The 17854-nt window shown below is 32.1% G+C and overlaps 1 protein-coding gene across 2 annotated transcripts; it reads left to right on the top strand.

Annotated features, from left to right (window-relative positions):
- Positions 1–236: 236 nt before the first annotated feature.
- Positions 237–3420, top strand: LOC21385192 (zinc finger protein 830). 2 transcript variants are annotated; one of them, XM_010096042.2, is made up of 8 exons: positions 237–428; positions 564–700; positions 983–1082; positions 1290–1509; positions 1811–1997; positions 2309–2384; positions 2572–2618; positions 2879–3420. In XM_010096042.2, exons 2-8 carry the CDS (start codon positions 609–611, stop codon positions 3060–3062), a joined length of 906 nt encoding a protein of 301 aa, XP_010094344.1. In that variant the 5' UTR covers positions 237–428; positions 564–608; the 3' UTR covers positions 3063–3420. The 2 variants fall into 2 exon arrangements, with proteins under 2 accessions (XP_010094344.1, XP_024019999.1); XM_024164231.1 differs by having other exon boundaries at positions 518–700.
- Positions 3421–17854: the final 14434 nt, after the last annotated feature.

Below are 17854 nucleotides of genomic sequence, written 5' to 3'. Positions count from 1 at the left end.
CTCGAATTATTAAACAATATAAAAATAATTCAAATTATAATTCAAATTTTATTATTACAATAATTCTCTAATAAAAATTTAATTTTAATTTTATTATAATATATATTTTTTTCTATATACACATCTTAACTTTAAGTTATGAAATAAATATACTTATTTAAAACCCGTTTATTTCATATATATATATATATATATATACATATATATATCAAATCATTAATTTTGTTACTGTCTGTGTTTTCCTCTCATCTAAACGTCTGAATCAAAGTATCCCTTCTGTTTAGCCTAACTCTGTACAAGACTCGCTCCATGGTCGACCGTACCCGCAATCCCCAACTTGAATTTCCTTTCTGCTTTTGCAAATAACATTGCCAAAGTAAAACTTTGGTCCCATTAATCCTAATTTCTCAAACCCACCCTAATCTTCGGTAAGAGTCTTTCTGTTCTTGCTATTTTTTTTTTCTTTTTCTGTTTAAGATTTCTTTATGTAAATCCGGTTGTTTTATTTCCTCTTCAGTTGTTCTATTCTGATTGGGGACGGATTTTGCAAAGTAAAACCCTAGGTATTCAGTTTGGGGATTGAGTTGAGTCTACAAGGAAAAGGGAGAATGGATTCTGATTCGAAGAAGGCATTATTTCGCGCTAAATTGAAGAATTCCAAGAAGAAGGAAAAACGACGTATAGATTCTCCTCTTGTAAGGTAACTTTTGTCTTTGCTGTTTTCGTATTTAGTTTGAATACTGTGATTCCAAAAGCAAAAGTGACAAAATTCTGTAATAGTTTGTAATTTTATAAATCACATGGATTGAGTTTGAAGGTTTCAAATTCCAATTCCTGAGATGAGCAATTGAGAATGTGGTTTGTTGGTATTTTTGTTCATGTATTCTACTATTTCCTCTTCTCTTTAAACCAACCAAGGCTCTTTCTGAATATTTTTTTTTCTTTTCATGTCTTGTTTTGTACTTATACGTATATGATACAGGTATAATGAGTCTGATGAGCCGGTATGTAGAGTCTGTAACATCGTCTTAAAGTCCGAGTCTCTTTGGGATTCACATCAAGTGTCTCGTAAACATCGTGAGGTGATGATCAATAATGTCATACTACTAATACTACTTATTTCTTCACTGCAGAATTATACATATAGCTATATATGTATGTGTGTGTGTATATATTAGTTTGTGCTTGATTATGGTGGTTGGTTATTTTGTTTTTATTCTTTTTACCTCCCAACTTTTTGACCATATGTAATCTTGTACTGTACTAATGAGAAGGCTGTGTTGGATTAGGCAATAAGCAATCTCAAAGCTGCTGCAGCTGGATTACCCAAAGGAAACAATGCAAAACCCGAGCCCCGTAAGGCGTCGCCTGAATCTAAACCTGAACATGTTGAAGATATTCAAAAACCACGACCTGAGAGCTCTAGAGAATCACCGAGGCCTCAGTTGTCTTCATCAGGGCTTCCTCCAGATTTTTTCGATAACATTGGCAAACAAAATCCGAACTCAGGTCTGAAATTTTCCCCCTTTTTCTTAAAACTGTTTAAAGGAATAATTTGGAATTGAAATGAGCTTGCTTTTTATTTTCGTTTTCAGTTTTGTTGTTGTTTTTCCTGAATTTTATGGTCGGATATCGCACTATCTGTTCTGCCTCTTGGCATGTCGCTGAATTTGTTTCACCTTTGTGTTTATCATGTTGTGATGTTATTTAAGGTGAAAGTACTGAAGGGATTAGACTTGAATCTCTAAAGTATTATTGTGGGTCGAAAATTGGAATTGCACTTGACTTGATACTTTGAATGAAATTGTAGAAAAGAACTCTGTTCAAGTGGAGGTTGAGAAACATAAAACTCCTAGTGGTAGAGAACTGACACAAGCATTGAAGATTACTGGTTCAGAAGCAAAGCAAGCAAAGGGAGCTCTTCCAGAAGGCTTCTTCGATAATAAGGAAGCTGATTTACTTGCGAGGGGCATAAAGCCTGTTAAGCCAGATGTCAAGTAAGTCCAATTCGATTCGTATTTATATCAAGTTTATATAAATAGTTTGCATGTATGCACCTGCCAGTAGCTGAAGACTCTCATCTCACGTCTTCAATCATAGACCTTGAATTCGGAGATAATGTTATTTACATTTTTATTTCTTTATTATTGAATTCAAAGCAGCTATCTCAAGTTTTGTCTAAACATTTATGAGCTAACTATATTTTGAACACAAGATTTTCTTTGTTTCATGTCTATCACTTCATTTTCTGTTCTCGTCAAGCATGGAACAGCCTGTTAATGTAAATTTGTGTTGAATTTTTGTTAAGAGATGAATACAAAGAATTTGAAAAGTTGATCCAAGAGGACTTGCAAGAGGTAGACAATCGTTTCGAAGAAGAGGAGGTAACACTACATATTTACATTTACATATATATATATATATATAAACATTTATTTATGTATTTATTTGTTTATTTATATATAGTATATACTCTGTTCAATGACACATTAAACTCTTCTAGTCCACTATAGGACATTTATCTAAATGAAAAGGCTGTAATAATTTTCTGTTGTTCCGATTATGCTGCAGTTTGATGCTGCTGAAATGATAGAAGAGGCTGAATCTGTGGAGCAAAAGTGAGTTTAGTAAGCAGAAATGCTCTTGTTGCATTCTCTTCCACTTTTTTTTTATTTTATTTTTCCAGAAAATAAAATGTCACTACGGAAATGGCAATATTTAAGCAACTGCATAAGAGTGGAACCCAATTATTTTACGAGATAGTTTTTGTTCAGTGTAAGGCGTGTGGCGGCGCGTCACTTGCGACCATGAAGAGCAGCACCCTTTTTTCGCCTCAATTTTATTTATCATTGGTCTTTTTCTGTTTCTATTTGTTCAGGACTTATAGGGAGAAAGTGGAACTCCTGAGGAAGAGGAAAGTGGAGTTGAAGACTGCTCGGTCTGCCAAGCAAAGCAAAGGCTCGAAGGAGGTTGTCAAAGAGAGGCCAAGTCCTGAGAAGTCATCCAGTGATGACGACAGTGATGAGAATTTTGCAGTCGATTGGAGAGCTCAACATTTGTGAATAAAACTTCTTTTTCGTCCTTCAAACGAAGATATTAAAAAAAAAAAAAAAAGAGTACTCCCAAAATTTGTTGGCATCCTTAATGATATGATCTTGAAGAGCTAAAAGGCCACAAAAGCCTCAAATGTGCACCATTTGACTGACTGGTTATTGCTCTTTTGTTGCAATTTTGTACACTTACAAGTATTTGCTGAGCTTCTGAGGTTGCATGAAATCCACCACAAGGATATTCCCCCTGTGGTTGGCACAAATTATTGATAGGGAAGGAGACATTTTTTTTTTTTTTTTCTATTCTACAGTCTAATTATTTATCTACTTTCTCAAGAAGGAATGAATTCCATCGTGTATATTAACATTTTCGGCTACCTATTTCATCACATTTCCAAAATACAAAGAATAAGATTTAACATCTCGAAATTCATACCGAGTAAATCAAAAGATATAAATTTATAAATAGAAGTTTACTAATAACTTAAAATTAAAATTGTTTTATATATGATTAACGATAGACTCAATTAGAATTTTTATGCTTAATGGAAATTATCAGAAATTTATATTGTGTTTGTGTCCCGGTTCTACACAGTTTCATTATGTGTAATACACTCATTTATGAAATTTTTGGTGATATTCATAAAATATTCAATAATATATGCATATAAAATAATGAATAAACTCTTTTGTTAAATAATTAATAAATATCATATTACATTTCATGCTTCTAAGACATCATTCTCAACAATTTGTTGTGTCAAATTTGCCACCAAATACAATATATGTCAAATTTGACATTTGATTACTATTCGTTAATATGTTTACTTTTCATTTAATTATTGCAACATTACATTTTTAAATTATTTTAAAATTAAAATTTATTTTACAACTTCCAAAATTAATGACTATGGTAAAAAAATAGATTTAGCATTTAAATGATATTATTCACTGAAATAAAAATAACATGTCAAATATATTATTGTCAACTTTTTGATGCCAAAATTTGATATCCAAATACTGCTAGGCGAAAGCGCGGATAGGTTCAATTGAATAACATAGAAAGTAAGCAACTAAATCTCATATGGATTCTCACAGTGCTGGGCATGTATACCATGTGGACTACTCCACATGTGTGTTTCAAAATTCAAATTTAATTCATCACATTATTTAATTTATAATTCATAATTCATTCTCATTAAATTATTCTTGAGCGTTCTATTTAGAATTCTATAATTTTAAAATTTTCATTTTGCCTTTAGTGTCTTGCAGGATTACAAGGACGGCGTGGGAATTTATGGACCTATAATTCTGAGTTTCAATAAAATTGATAATTAATTAAAACCCTATAATTAATTGTATTAATTTGAACAGTTGCTCCAATATAAATTTAGAATTGCACGTGTAATTATAGATATAATTTAATTTTAAACTGTGAAGTGTCCATTTGATATAACCATTATATATAGATCAATCCTTCATAAATAATTCATAATTAGAGCTAGGTGAAATCTGTTAACCTCTTTACATCTTTATCCTTGGGTAGTGTTGATTCTCTAATAGACTGTGATTCATGAAACAAATTCTTGAATCGAAGCTCCTACTAGTCCAAGTACCGAATCAATCATTAAGAGAATTATTTATCTACTTCTTTCTCAAGAAGGAATTGATTCCATCTTGTATATTAACATTCTCGGCTACTTACTTCATCACGTCTCCAAAATATAAAGAATAGGATTCAACATCTCAGAATCTGTACCGAGTAAATCAAAAGACACAAATCCATAAATAGAAGTTCGTTAATAACGCAGGATTAAAATCGTTTTATATATTACCATTGATAGACTCAATTAGAGTTTCTATGCTTAATAGAAATTATCAGAAATTCATTTTGTGTCTGTGTCTTAGTTCCACATAATTTCATTATGCGTAACACACTCATTTAATATCTTGCCATATTGACAGTGCGGATAACACCATTCTATTTTAATGGGAATGACATGTATTAGTAATGTTTTAATTAATGATTCTGAACTTTAATTCACTTCATTACGAACATTGTTCTGATTATTATCCTTAAATATTATATTCTCGCATATAACACTTATATACAACATTTAAGGTTACATAAATATTCATGAAATTTTCAGTGATATTCATAAAATATTCAATCAAATATGCACATAAAATAATGAATAAACTCTTTTATTAAATAATTAATAAATATCTTATTACATCTCATACTTCTAAAACATCATTCTGAATAATTTGTTGTGTCAAATTTGCCACTAAATATAGTATATGTCAAATTTGACATTTGATTACTCTCGGTTAATATGTTTACTTTTATTTAATTATTGAAACATTACATTTTTAAATTATTTTTAAATTTAAATTTATTTTTACAACTTCCAAAATTAATGACTATGATAAAAAATAAATTTAGCATTTAAATAATATTATTCACTGAAATAAAAATAACAATGTCAAATATACTATTGTCAACTTTTTGATGCCAAAATTTGATATCCGAATACCGCTAGGCGAAAGCGCGGATAGGTTCCACGCGGACCATGCTCTCGGCTCTTGTTTGTGAGGCAGAACAAAAACTATTATTTGTGATTAGTAATTAGACCATGGCGAAGTTAATTTCCTCAAATAACAGAAATTACAGTAAAGGATTTTAGGGAAGGTGAGATAAAAAAACAAAAAAGGAGAGAGAGAGAGCAATAAGTGTGTGTGTTTGAGAGAGAGGAAAGGACTTGATGTTTTAGGGGTATTTTAATCCCCATAGTCTCATTTTTTAACCACATGATCGAAAAAACCAAGTTGTCTTTTCTTTTCATAGGTTTTTAAGCATAAAGTTTGAATAAAAAATTTAACAAAACAAAAAAATTTGAACTGTAGTTGAAATTTATATATGAACCAAATACTACCTAATTCTATCTCATGAGTCATGACACAATGTAATCTAATTGGCCATATGTACACTAATTTCTTCAACAACATTATAGAAACTTAGGCAGCATAGTCTAATGAAATAATATAGTACGTATTGGGCATAGAACTAATGCCCCAAGGCCCTAAAACCCTATTAAACCAGCCTTTCTTTTCTCTTTCTTTTCTTCAGTCGCTCACTCTCTCATTATCTCTCTCACCTCTTGTAATGACTGAAAAAATCTCAGACTTTAAATAATACAATTTATTTATTTAAGCCAAGAATTTTCTTAGAAAATATTATGTGACTGAAAGATTTATGAAATTAATATCTGTATTCCTAAATTCTGTAGCAGATTTCATGTTAAGTTCATATTTTCGATCAAGTAAATTCGATCGATAAATTCTCACCGTACTTTAAAGCGGAATAATTTTCAGTACAAGTATAGTTTGAGAATCTTAATTTCAAGAATCTTCAAACACAGCATGATGTTAGCAGCATATAAAAAAATGCACTGACATTTTAAAGAAGAGAAAATCATTAATTGCCAGACAGCTAGGTTAAAGTCACAAGATAAATACCCATAGTGGAAGGGTACAATGAGAGCTCGGGAGTTGACACCGTCAGAAATAGCGTCATTCTCGGGATTTAATGCAGAAAAGTTAAATTTAGAATTTGTTCAGTCTAGAAGGTTTTATCTTAATTGAAATTAAGAAAAACTTTAAGAAATTTAGTGATTCATTATTTTGAAATTATTGTTACGAGTTATGAAATTATTCTTTCTTATATATATAAAAAAAAAAAATGTTCCACAAATTTTAAGAAATGCCAGTAAGTACAAGTTAAAAATGTCAGCTACGGTCTTAAGGAGGGTCGTCACACCTCTCTTAGCCATTTTTCATGGACGCCACCGGCAAGTTTTCAAGCAATAGAGATCGCTATCGAGGAAGCTCACCGCTGGAACCGCCAAACCCGAACTCTTGTCATGATCTAACTCTTTGTCACTCATCAAATGAAGATCAACTCCGAAAGTTTCAACTTGACAAAGATTAAATGAATTAAACAATATTCCTACTCGGTTTTAGCTCACCCCTGGTTTTTTGTTCAAGTAGAGAACCACTTGACTTGGGCAACCGAACTGATTAGAGGTGGTGGTAACTCACTTGGATAATTTAATATGTTTCTGGTCAGATATATTAATTTAAGGATCATGGATTTTATATAGATACTAGTAAAAAACGCGCGCAACACATTTAAAATAATAGTTATATAAATTGTTGAAAAAAAAAAGAAGAAAAAGAAGGATAAAATAAATAAAGACAACAATATAAAAGAGATCTGAACCAAAAGACAGGAAAATAGACAAAAAAGAAGAAAAAAACTTTTACAAAATGTTTCACAACTTAGGATCAGAGGTAAAATATATTTATAAAAGAACACATTTAAAAATAAAATAAATTAAAAAAGTAATTAAAATTTTTTTAAATAACTGTAAAAAAGTATTTAAAGGAGATATATTTAAAAATATATAAAAAGCAAGGATTAAAAGATGCAATAAAAAAATAAAGGAGGAAAAAGATGTAGTAAAAGAAGACGAAGGAGGAAAAAGAAGAAAAGAAAAATAAAAAGTAAAAAAACCTAAAAAAGTTAAAAAAAAAAAAAAAAAAAAACTTGAGGAATGAAACGTGGGGAGCAACGAAACGCACCCCTGCCCCGAAACTTATTCTCCCTTTTAGGGAGAGTATGGATAAGATAAGTATAACGATACTTAAATAATGTCGCATTTGAGAAAAAACTATTACACTGATGATGCTAGAAAAACAACAGCATTTATGAAAGTCATATTTAAAAAGGGAAAAAAAAAAAAAAAAAAACAATGAAATGTTTCATTTTTTAAAAGAAATAAGTACAAAACTGTAAAAAAAATGTGCAGGCGAAAGAAATTACAATGAGTAGTTAAAAAATGAAAGATATATGGTGGAAATTAGAGATAAATTACTCTGAGAGAATAATATTTGAGAGTGCTATAAAAAGAAAATAAGAAGTTAACGGGGGAAGGATAATGGGTATTAAATAATTGATTAATGTGAACCACTAGATGAAACGTTGAAGTACAAAACTCAATTCAAATTTCAAGCTATTCCCCTCTCTTATATATCTATAATCTATAATACGATTATAGACAAGCATTTTCAATTATATACACTTCACATAAAAAGTTAAAGAATGATGGAACAGAATGTGCTTATGTTGGATATCCTAAAGTGCGCAGACTACATAATCATCCATTTGTTTAATTAATAATTAATCTTAACGAAGCACTTTCAAGGTTGGATGAAATCTGGACCGTTTTTATATTCGATTAATTCACTGAAAGAATACAAGAAGTGTGGTTGTACAAATCAATTAGAAGTCCACATGGATGACTAATTATTTTTATGTAGCGACTTATTTTTTATTTTATTTTTATGTAGCAAAAGGAGGAAATTAATTAAATTAACTTAAGAAATATGGAGACCCCTAATTATTCTCGTCTTTTTGAAATTCGGCGATCCATTTGAGACATTAGACCTCATGTGGTTAGTTAGAAAAATTTATTAGCTTCACGTACATGATTATATACGTATAAAAGCCTCTAATATATATCACACCATCTTTTTCATTACTTTTTAACTCGTTACATTAGCAGTAGATTAGTTAAATTTTGATTTCTCTTTGTATATCTTTGTGTATGACACACTCTCTATCTCAAACCTGAAGAACTGATCGATATATGTTAATTTCATAGAAGTGTTTTGTATCATTAATGTTCCGAATTAAAATTTTCAGAGTTACTAAAATAAAGAATATCTATAATAGAAAAAAAAAAAAAAAAAACAGAAAGAAGAGAAATATCTTATCATGTTACGTAACACATTACAAAGTACGCTTATTAGTGTTATTACTATTTAATCTTCTATGAAATCGTTTCTAGTAAATATGCTCTAAAAGGTTTAGATTATAATGAAATTAAAATTCGTTTTACTAGGTTGATGTGTGACAAGACAAGATTCCTACTAAATACATATTTGACTGGGGGACCTCTACGTATTGATAGAATTAGGCAAAATCTTACTGTATTCATGCATTCAGGTCCTCATATATCAACGCATCTATTTATTATGATAAATAAGTCCACTTAAGCACGTATAATATTAATTCTGATTTTTTCTTCTTGATCATGATCTTCATTTTCTTTCATCTTCTTAAGATTAATATTAATGCTGAATTATAAGATTGTTAAGTTAGGGATGCAGATTCTGGTCTCAAATGCAGTCGCTTTATCTTAAACCAACACGTACTTGTATTCTGTTACAAAGATTAATTGAATCTCATACTACCACGTATTAACGTTTTGCTTCAAACAAATATTGATCATATAAACCATGCAAATTCAAACTTACAAGCAAAAACACGCTTTCCTAGCCTCGGATTTTCGGTCAATGTCTTCAACAAATCACTAATATAAATTCAATATCACAACTTCCTGAGTAAAAATCATCTCTAAATCAGTTTTCTAAACTCACTTCTCTTCAATATCATGAGACTTATCCGCCAACTCTTTGACAAAATGCGCTTCGCATTCGCGGATGTGGATTCGGAGGCGGCGACTGATGTTCCGCCAGGAAATGGCCACCGGAGCACTGAGTGGGCAAACGCATTGCTTCCAGTCTGCTTCGGAGCGTCGATGGCGATCAGTATGGTGTCGATACAAGCTCGGTCGGAGATTCCGTCGACCGTCCACTTGGTGTCGCTCGGCATTATGTTTGCCGCGGCTTCTTTCTTCGTCAGCAAATTCGTGGTTCTGAAGTTTCCGATGGCAGCTCATGTGCTCGAGCGAGTTGGAGTGTTCGTTATGGTCACGGCATTCTTCGCAGCCATGTCGGTTCCGCTTCCTCTGTGTTTCAGAGCAACTACTTGGGCGGTCTACGTGGTTTCCTTGATTGTCGTTTTGGTCTGCAATTGCTTATGAGGACCAGTATATGTGGAAAAATTATAGCTTGACACTTTGATGCTTTGTTTTTGGAAGTAAACTCTAATGCGATCGCTTTTATTGATGTTTCTTTGTTTGTTTGTTTATTTTATTTAGAAAATCATGTAGTAGGTGCTGTTTGAAAAATAAAGTATGGCTAGTGACATATGCAATTTCAAATGTTGGATTATAAACTTGAATTTGGTCCATTATTTTAATTGGACTTCAGAGAAAAAAAAAAAAAAGAACTGCAAATGAAATGCATATATGGTCGTTGATTTTGAGTTGGGTGGCACGTGGTTCTGGTGGCAGTAGGCGACTCGGCAGTCACGTGGTTTCGCAGATCGTGATGTGGTGTGGGCAGCGGTGTCGATGGTGGCAGTGATGGAGGCGACATGCGAAGGGAGGAGATGGCAACAGCTCGTGGTCTGATGGGCGACGACATTAGAGTTTTTTCGAGTTTTAATTTGTTGGAATGTGGTCATATGTTGTAATGTGAGATATTCTTTGTTGTTTTTAATTGTTCATTTCTTTTTGTAATATTTTTGGCCGTGTTTGTATTTTTTTTTTTTGAATGTGATTTTGTTTTTTTAAAATTTCTAAAACATAAAAATAAAAATCTGTGTTGGAATTGTTCAAGTTTAAATATAAGAAGGCTTGTAGCTTGACAAATAAAGTTTTGCAATTCCTTTCTGATGAATTATGATTTGGTGATTTCATTATTATAAAGAAAGTTGAGTTATAGTAAAGAACATAGAAATATGCAGACATTTGCAATTCCTTTTTGATTTCGTGATTTCATTTTTAAGAAGTATACTCAACTTTGCAATGATTTTGTTAATATAGCGAAATCCGAACTTGGTCGGGTCGTAGGATTAAATTGTCGTTTTAGGGTTTTTATCTGCTATTGTGGAAATGCTTTTTTGGTTTTTCTATTATTTTAAAAAAAAAAAATTGGGTAGGCGCTTTTATGTGTTTGTTTAAAGAAACTTTCTTTCTCTTGAAATAATTAGGTTTCATTAAATTCAATTATTTGACTTTTTGTATTTAAATCTGAATATCAAAGATTTTATTTTATTGTTTTTAGAATTTTGGTGATTCATTAGTTTTTTTTTTCCCCTTTTCTCATTATGTAAGGATATGAGGGTATGTTTGGTTTGATGGAATGAAATCAGAATAGGAATAGAAATATATATATATATATATATATAATGAAATAAGAATGAGAATAGAATAATGATTTATTCAAATTCCATTGTTTAGTTGAGCATTAGAATTAATATTAGAATCACAATTATTATGTTTGTCTAGACATTAAGAGTACAAGTTTTTGCTAAAATACCCTTTTCATTTTATTCATTAATAATGTATTTAAACTAAATTCAAATATTTTTCAAGTTATTTTTTTACCTCGATGTTTAAAGTGAATATTTTATTTGATATATAACCAGTATTCAAATAATAAAATAAAAATAAACTATATAAACAATATCATTCTAACATAAAAGTTGTCAAATGTATTCTGCATGATTACATTGACAAAATAAAACACAAATATTCTAACATAAAAGTCCTAAAATGTATTCTGCATAATTAAATCGATTAAATACTAAAACATAAACCAAATGCTTAAATATGTCTCTTCAAATTTAGCAAAGACTAGAGGAAAATGGTATTTAAAGTAAATTTTCAATATTGGGAGGGATAATTTAGAGAGAGATAATTTTAGTTAACATCTATTTTGGGATGGAATGATCATTCAACTAGTTCACTTTAGTAATTGTGATTAAACCATTTGATGGAATATCAATTCTATAAGAATAGTCATTCTTAAGTCTTTTTGTGCAACTAAACATAGGACTAACTGAATTTTACGAATTGTCACTCCATTCCATTGGTCATTCTATCACACTAAACGTACCCTAAATGTCTTTATATGTATGGCAACATATATTATTGTAACTAAAATAATTAGGCATTTTTTTTGAACGATAATGAAATTATTTATTAAAGAACCACTAAAGAGCTATGATATAAGGCAACACTAAGACCTTGTTCATTTCGCTGATTTGAGTTTAGAATTCGAGTTGAGATGTGACTTTATGTGAGAGCTTTTTACTGTAGCAAAAAAGTTAGATGTGATTGTTTATGAGAGCTTTTTACTGTAGAAAAACTCGAATCAGCGAAGTGAACATGGCCTAAAGTTCAAGAAACGGGTGTCACTCACATGACTAGACAATACAAACACACTCTTATCACAAAAATGGAGAGAACTCCTCCACAAAGTGGCACTAAAAACAAGGTTCGGCCACGTAGAAATGACCCAAGATGAGCCATATCCTAGTCCAACATTGGACCCATGTCACACAACTCAGTATTAGAGCGATGTGAAAACCAGCACCCTCTATCTGAAAGACATACTGCAGACATAGATTGGTGGGAAGACCAACCTCTAGCTGAGACAAAATATCGGTAGATAGGGAAGCATCACCGTTATTACAATGCAAACATAAATAAAAACCATAAAAACATTAAAATATCTATAAAGATCCCAAAAAATACCCAATAAGATCGAGCCCCTTAGCATCAGAAATATGCGAAGATCGGTAAGAACAGATTCGAGAAAAAGCTCCCTCGCCTCCCTCTTTCAACCTAGTTCCCGTGGTTTCAGTGGGACCCTGCAGCAGACACGTCCTAGATCTATGGTTTAAAAGTAGCAGCCTCTTCCCCTAACACTGCTCCAAATCAAAAACTTTCAACAAATGACACGAACTCGACCAAAGTGACTTTTGCGACCTTCTCGGCAGTAGCATTCAACATGAGGAAGGCGAACCACAAAGCAAAACAAAATCCAGATTCGCCAAGATCCACCCTACCCATAGAGGAGCACCACCCACTTGCAAAACAAGGCAAAAACAAAAAAAAAACAAAAGAAAAGCAGATAACCACACAATGCCGGAAGGCTGGAGATCGACAGGAGGCAGCTCGGCCAACTCTGGGCCCCATAAAGCGTAGACTTTCCAGCAGCTTTTTGAGTGGAGAAACCCTAGCCACGTAGGGGGAGAGAGAGAGAGAAAAAAAAAAACACACAAGTAGCATAGGTTAAGTGCACCATGTTTTTATTTATAAGTAGGCATTTTTATATCCAAGATATTCTAATTAGGCATTCCTATAAATCACCCTTAGTAATTTGCGTATAAAATAATCTGTTAGATTCCTCAAAATATCCGGCTAAAATATTTTTATGTTATGTAATCTGCCAAGAACATTATCTATTAGGTTTCTCAACTTATTCTGCTAGATTATTTCTCTGTTTTGTGATGAAATTCCATTTGGCTAGTAACAATAATAATTTGTTAAATTACTCAAATTATTTTGCTGAATTGTCTTTCTATTTTATAATCTATCCACAAAATCTGTTAAAATCTCAAAGTATTCTACTGGATTACTGGATTATTTTTATGCTCTATTGGATTCCTGAAAGAGATTGCACTAGCGAAGGTTATTTTTCCAGAATCCACTTACAAAAATAAATAAATGACATTTACCAAAATTTCATAACAAAAATCCAAATATTCAATTACAGCATCAAAACAGATTACACACACACATGCGAGGGTTGTAATTGCTTGCTATATCAACATTCACATGTCAACCCACAACAATTAAATCGATGACGAAAAATTGTAACAGCTTTTGGCTGATAATAAAAACATTAGAAGTTTGATGTGTCTGATGTAAGACCGGGATAGGATAAAGAACAAGCATAGAATTTAGAGAGAAGAATAGAATCAAGAAGAAATATAATTATGATAGAGAAGAAGAACCACGAGTGAGATAGAAATCGATGAGAGAATAAGAACTCAAAATATGGAAATTGGAAACTGAATATTTTAATCATCAAACTCTGAATAAGAATTACATTCACAAAGGTATTTTTAAAAATCTAAAACTAACAAAATAAACTTCACTGGATTCAAAATAATCATGCAAGATGAACATGATCCTAATCTAAAATTAAATACTAACCATAAATCATATCGTAAAAATACTCTTGCTAGTCATTTTCTTTTTCTTTATCCTCTCTTTATTCTCTTCTCCGTCTCGACCTTTACGTCTGATGGGACATTTTCGCACTTCTTGACATTTTTGCTCGGATCGCTATTAGATAAATGGGACTTAAATCGAGTGATACCTCCACCCTTGATTTCTAGGCCACAAAAAGAACATATCACGCCATTGCTATTGCCCTCTATGGGGGAGCAATACTTCCATGCCCAATCTCGTTTGTTCCCGGCACTTCCAGTAGTCTTACCTGCGAATATTACCATATGTAGGGGGATCCCATATCATAAATATTATGAATTAAGTTAAGAGTAATTAGATAAATTACAAACCATGTAAAGTTAATCAAAATGCTAAATTGGTTGCCAAAAAAAAAAAAAAAAAAAAAAAAAAAAAAAAAAAAAAAAAAAAAAAAACTGATCATGTAATTAAACAACTAAAAATAGGTCCCAATAAAATCATTAGAAGCTATGCATAGTACTGTGCATATGGTTGATGGTACAGAATTCAATTAGATTATTATCAGCGGCCTAATTTATAGAATCGAATAGCACTAAGAAAATTTAAACTACGTCCACGTCGTATCTAGCTCTAATTTTGCTCTAGGAGCATAGTCTAGGTAGTCGTTTCACAACTCTAGTCACAAAGATCTCATATATTGATCTGAAATATATAATCTACAAGGTTGCACACCAGACCTTTTGCAAAATGCACCTATAAGGTATGTTTCTATGGCATGTGCGGATAAAGCAACCTAAGGTTCTACATTCCTACACGTAATGATATGAAAAAATTAGTAATAAAAATAAATAATAAAATGTTCTAGCTAGAATGTTTTAGTACTTTTTGCGGCATCTTTTAGGCTAGTACTCGGTACAATATTGATTGTTTTCTCTCACGTGGCATGACTTTCTTCATTTGTTCCACCAACGGCCAAGCTTAAGCAACTACCCTGACTAATATTTTCACCAAACACTTCAGCTGGCTCGGTCCTTGGTGTCGTTTCTAGACATTTTGCGTTTTGATAACAATCTTCCATCCGAGGTTTCACTCGGATTTTCCTTGAAATTGAATTGAATTTACTTTTGAATTAAATTAGGTTTTGCTTAATCGTTATATATTTGTATACCCTCATTGAATTATCGACACTTCTTATATTAATGCGGCGCTCTTTGTACCAGCCTAGGCGTCTAAGCGCTGGATGTGCTACCCAAATTAGGCGTTTTCTCTCCTTTGGGCACTGCAGTACGCAATTGTGGTGCCTAGGCGATACAACTTTTTGCAAAAACGTCTTCAAAAGCCTCTTTTTCAACGGATCGAGCTAAGAATTAAATTCGAAATATTCTAAATTTCTTCAAAGGCCCCAAATTTTCAAGTCCCACGCAACATGTGTAATGACTAAGAAAATTTCATACCTTAAATAATACAATTTATGTATTTTTAAGCCAATGATTTTCCTAGAAAATATTATGTGACTGAAGGATTTAAGGAATTAATATCTGTATTCCTAAATTCTGTAGCAGATTTCATGTTAAGTTCATGTTTTCGATCAAGTAAATTCGATCGATAAATTCTCGCCGTACCCTAAGGCGGAATAATTTTCAGTACAAGTATAGTTTGAGAATCTTAATTTCAAGAATCTCCAAACATAGCATGATGCCAGCAGCGTATAAAAAAATGCACTAACATTTTAAAGAAGAGAAGATCCTTAATTGCCAGACAGCTAGGTTAAAGTCACAAGATAAATACCCATAGTGGAAGGGTACAGTGTGAGCTCGGGAGTGGACACCGTCAGAAACAGCGTCATTCCCGGGATTTAATGTAGAAAAGTTAAATTTAGAATTTGTTCAGTCTAGAATTAATTTTAAGACTTGAAACAGTTCAAGATATTACGCAAGTGAGAATTTAATGTGATCTCGAAGTAGTCAGAAATTAATATTAAATTGTAAATAAGCAGTAGAAAAGGAATCGTCGAAAACTAGAATTTTCTGTCAGCTAAGTTACTTACCTACAGTCAGTATAATTTTTAGCAATTTCAAGAGAAACTTAAGAGAGTGGACAAAAGTACAAGAGGTAGGATTTATTTTTCTCTCTCTTATTCTCCTCTTGGCCGGCCATGTATAGTAGAAATAGAGTCAAAATTTGGCTAGTTGAGTGTGATAGAAGGTTACAAGTTATGGTGTGATGTGATGGTAGTGGTTGAAGGGAAATTAATGGCAATTTTGCTTCTCCTTTTCTCCTTCCATAACCGGCCAAGAAAGGGGAGAATTGAACCAAAATTTGGTTGATTGAAGGAGTTGATGTGATGTTAAAAAATTATTTCCAAGTTGCCTATAAAAGGAACCATCATAGGATAAGCCTCATTTTTTTTCTCCTCTCCTTTTTCCCACATCAAAAATCCGGCCATACACACCATTTCCTCTCAAATATTTTCTCTCACTCTCTCAATCTTGAGCCACTATCAAACCATAGAAGAAGAAGAAGAAGAAGAAGATCAAAAGATCTAGGAGGAGACTAGTCAAGCCTTCCTTCAAGGGTAAAGAAACTCTAAATCCTCTCTTTTTCATGTTTTGGGAAAGTTTGAAATAGAGAAATATTCTTCTCAAATTTCCTTATACTCTTATAGTTTCAAGCCATTAACAATCCTAGAGGAGTTCAAGGGTTTTTCAAGAGAAAGAGAGAATTCTTCAAGGGTAAGTTTTTAAACTCCCCTCCATTAATTCTAGCCAACTTTAAGCTTGGATTTATGGATGTAAATTTGTGGTTCTTGAGGAGATAAGATTGTAATAAGGGTGTGTGAGTTTTATGTTGGTTGTGTGAGTTTTGAGGTTAGTTTTATATGGTATGCTTATGTTTATCTAAGTTGCTTATTTTTTGTTAGAGGAAAAATTTTCCGGTTGATTTGAACACGGAAGTGAGAACCATAGAGCAAGATTTTTAGGTGTTCCAAAGCTTAAACTTGTAGCCCTTTATGTTTTGAACATTTTATGTGGCTGTGACAAAACCCCATTTTAACTCTAAAAGCAAGTTTGAAGCCATTTTACAAAAACGGACAGGCTGTCCAAAACAATTTCAAAAAAAAAACTGGCAGCCATTGGTTCAGCCAAACGAGATCTTTAGAGGCTGAATCTCTGTTTTTCATACAAATGACAATTTTAGCTTTCGATTGGATGAAGAACTTTCATGAAGAACAAATTTTTAAAATCCAATCCTAAGATGTAGTAAAATACAGATTTCCGAAATGGCACAGTTTTAGACTAAAACAGTTTCAAGAAAAACAGCAGCCACTGTTTTCAGCCAAACGAAGCCTTTAGAGGCTGAATTTCAACTTTCTCTAAAAATGAGAATTTAAGATCTCGTCGAGATGAAAAATTGTCGCGAAGAATAAATTTTTGAAATCCGACTTTAAGATACACTAAAATGCAGATTTTAAAAACTGTACAGTTTTAACGAAACAAAACTAACATAGTGTTGGTTTTAACAAAAAGTGATCAAAGAACCCGAAATGTGATTTTAGTAAAATATTATGGTGTTAAACATCGCTTTAACAGAAGTATTCATAAAGAAAATTTTCAAGAAAAATGATTTCTTTAAAGAACATAGTGGGTTATCAAGCAAATCATCCCGACGGGCACCTACGAGCCCAACACGATAGGTCCTTAGGATTTCAAGGATTTGATGTGGGTCTAATGCCCGCATTGATTTAAGAGACTCTGTTTGAGTTTAAATTTCAGCGGCCTAAGAGTTAGAATGCCGTTAATAAGTTTCTAGGCCGAATTGGGCCTTAAT

Source organism: Morus notabilis, unplaced genomic scaffold (assembly GCF_000414095.1).
Source record: "Morus notabilis unplaced genomic scaffold, ASM41409v2 Scaffold2443, whole genome shotgun sequence".
In the NCBI taxonomy this organism is placed as follows: Eukaryota; Viridiplantae; Streptophyta; class Magnoliopsida; order Rosales; family Moraceae; genus Morus; species Morus notabilis.
This window is presented reverse-complemented; position numbering and strand designations above follow the sequence as displayed.

Coding starts and splice junctions, on each gene's coding strand:
- LOC21385192 (XM_010096042.2), top strand. CDS start 609: ATGGATTCTGATTCGAAGAAGGCATTATTTCGCGCTAAATTGAAGAAT. Junction 701..982: donor ATAGATTCTCCTCTTGTAAG/GTAACTTTTGTC, acceptor TATATGATACAG/GTATAATGAGTCTGATGAGC. Junction 1,083..1,289: donor TGTCTCGTAAACATCGTGAG/GTGATGATCAAT, acceptor GTGTTGGATTAG/GCAATAAGCAATCTCAAAGC.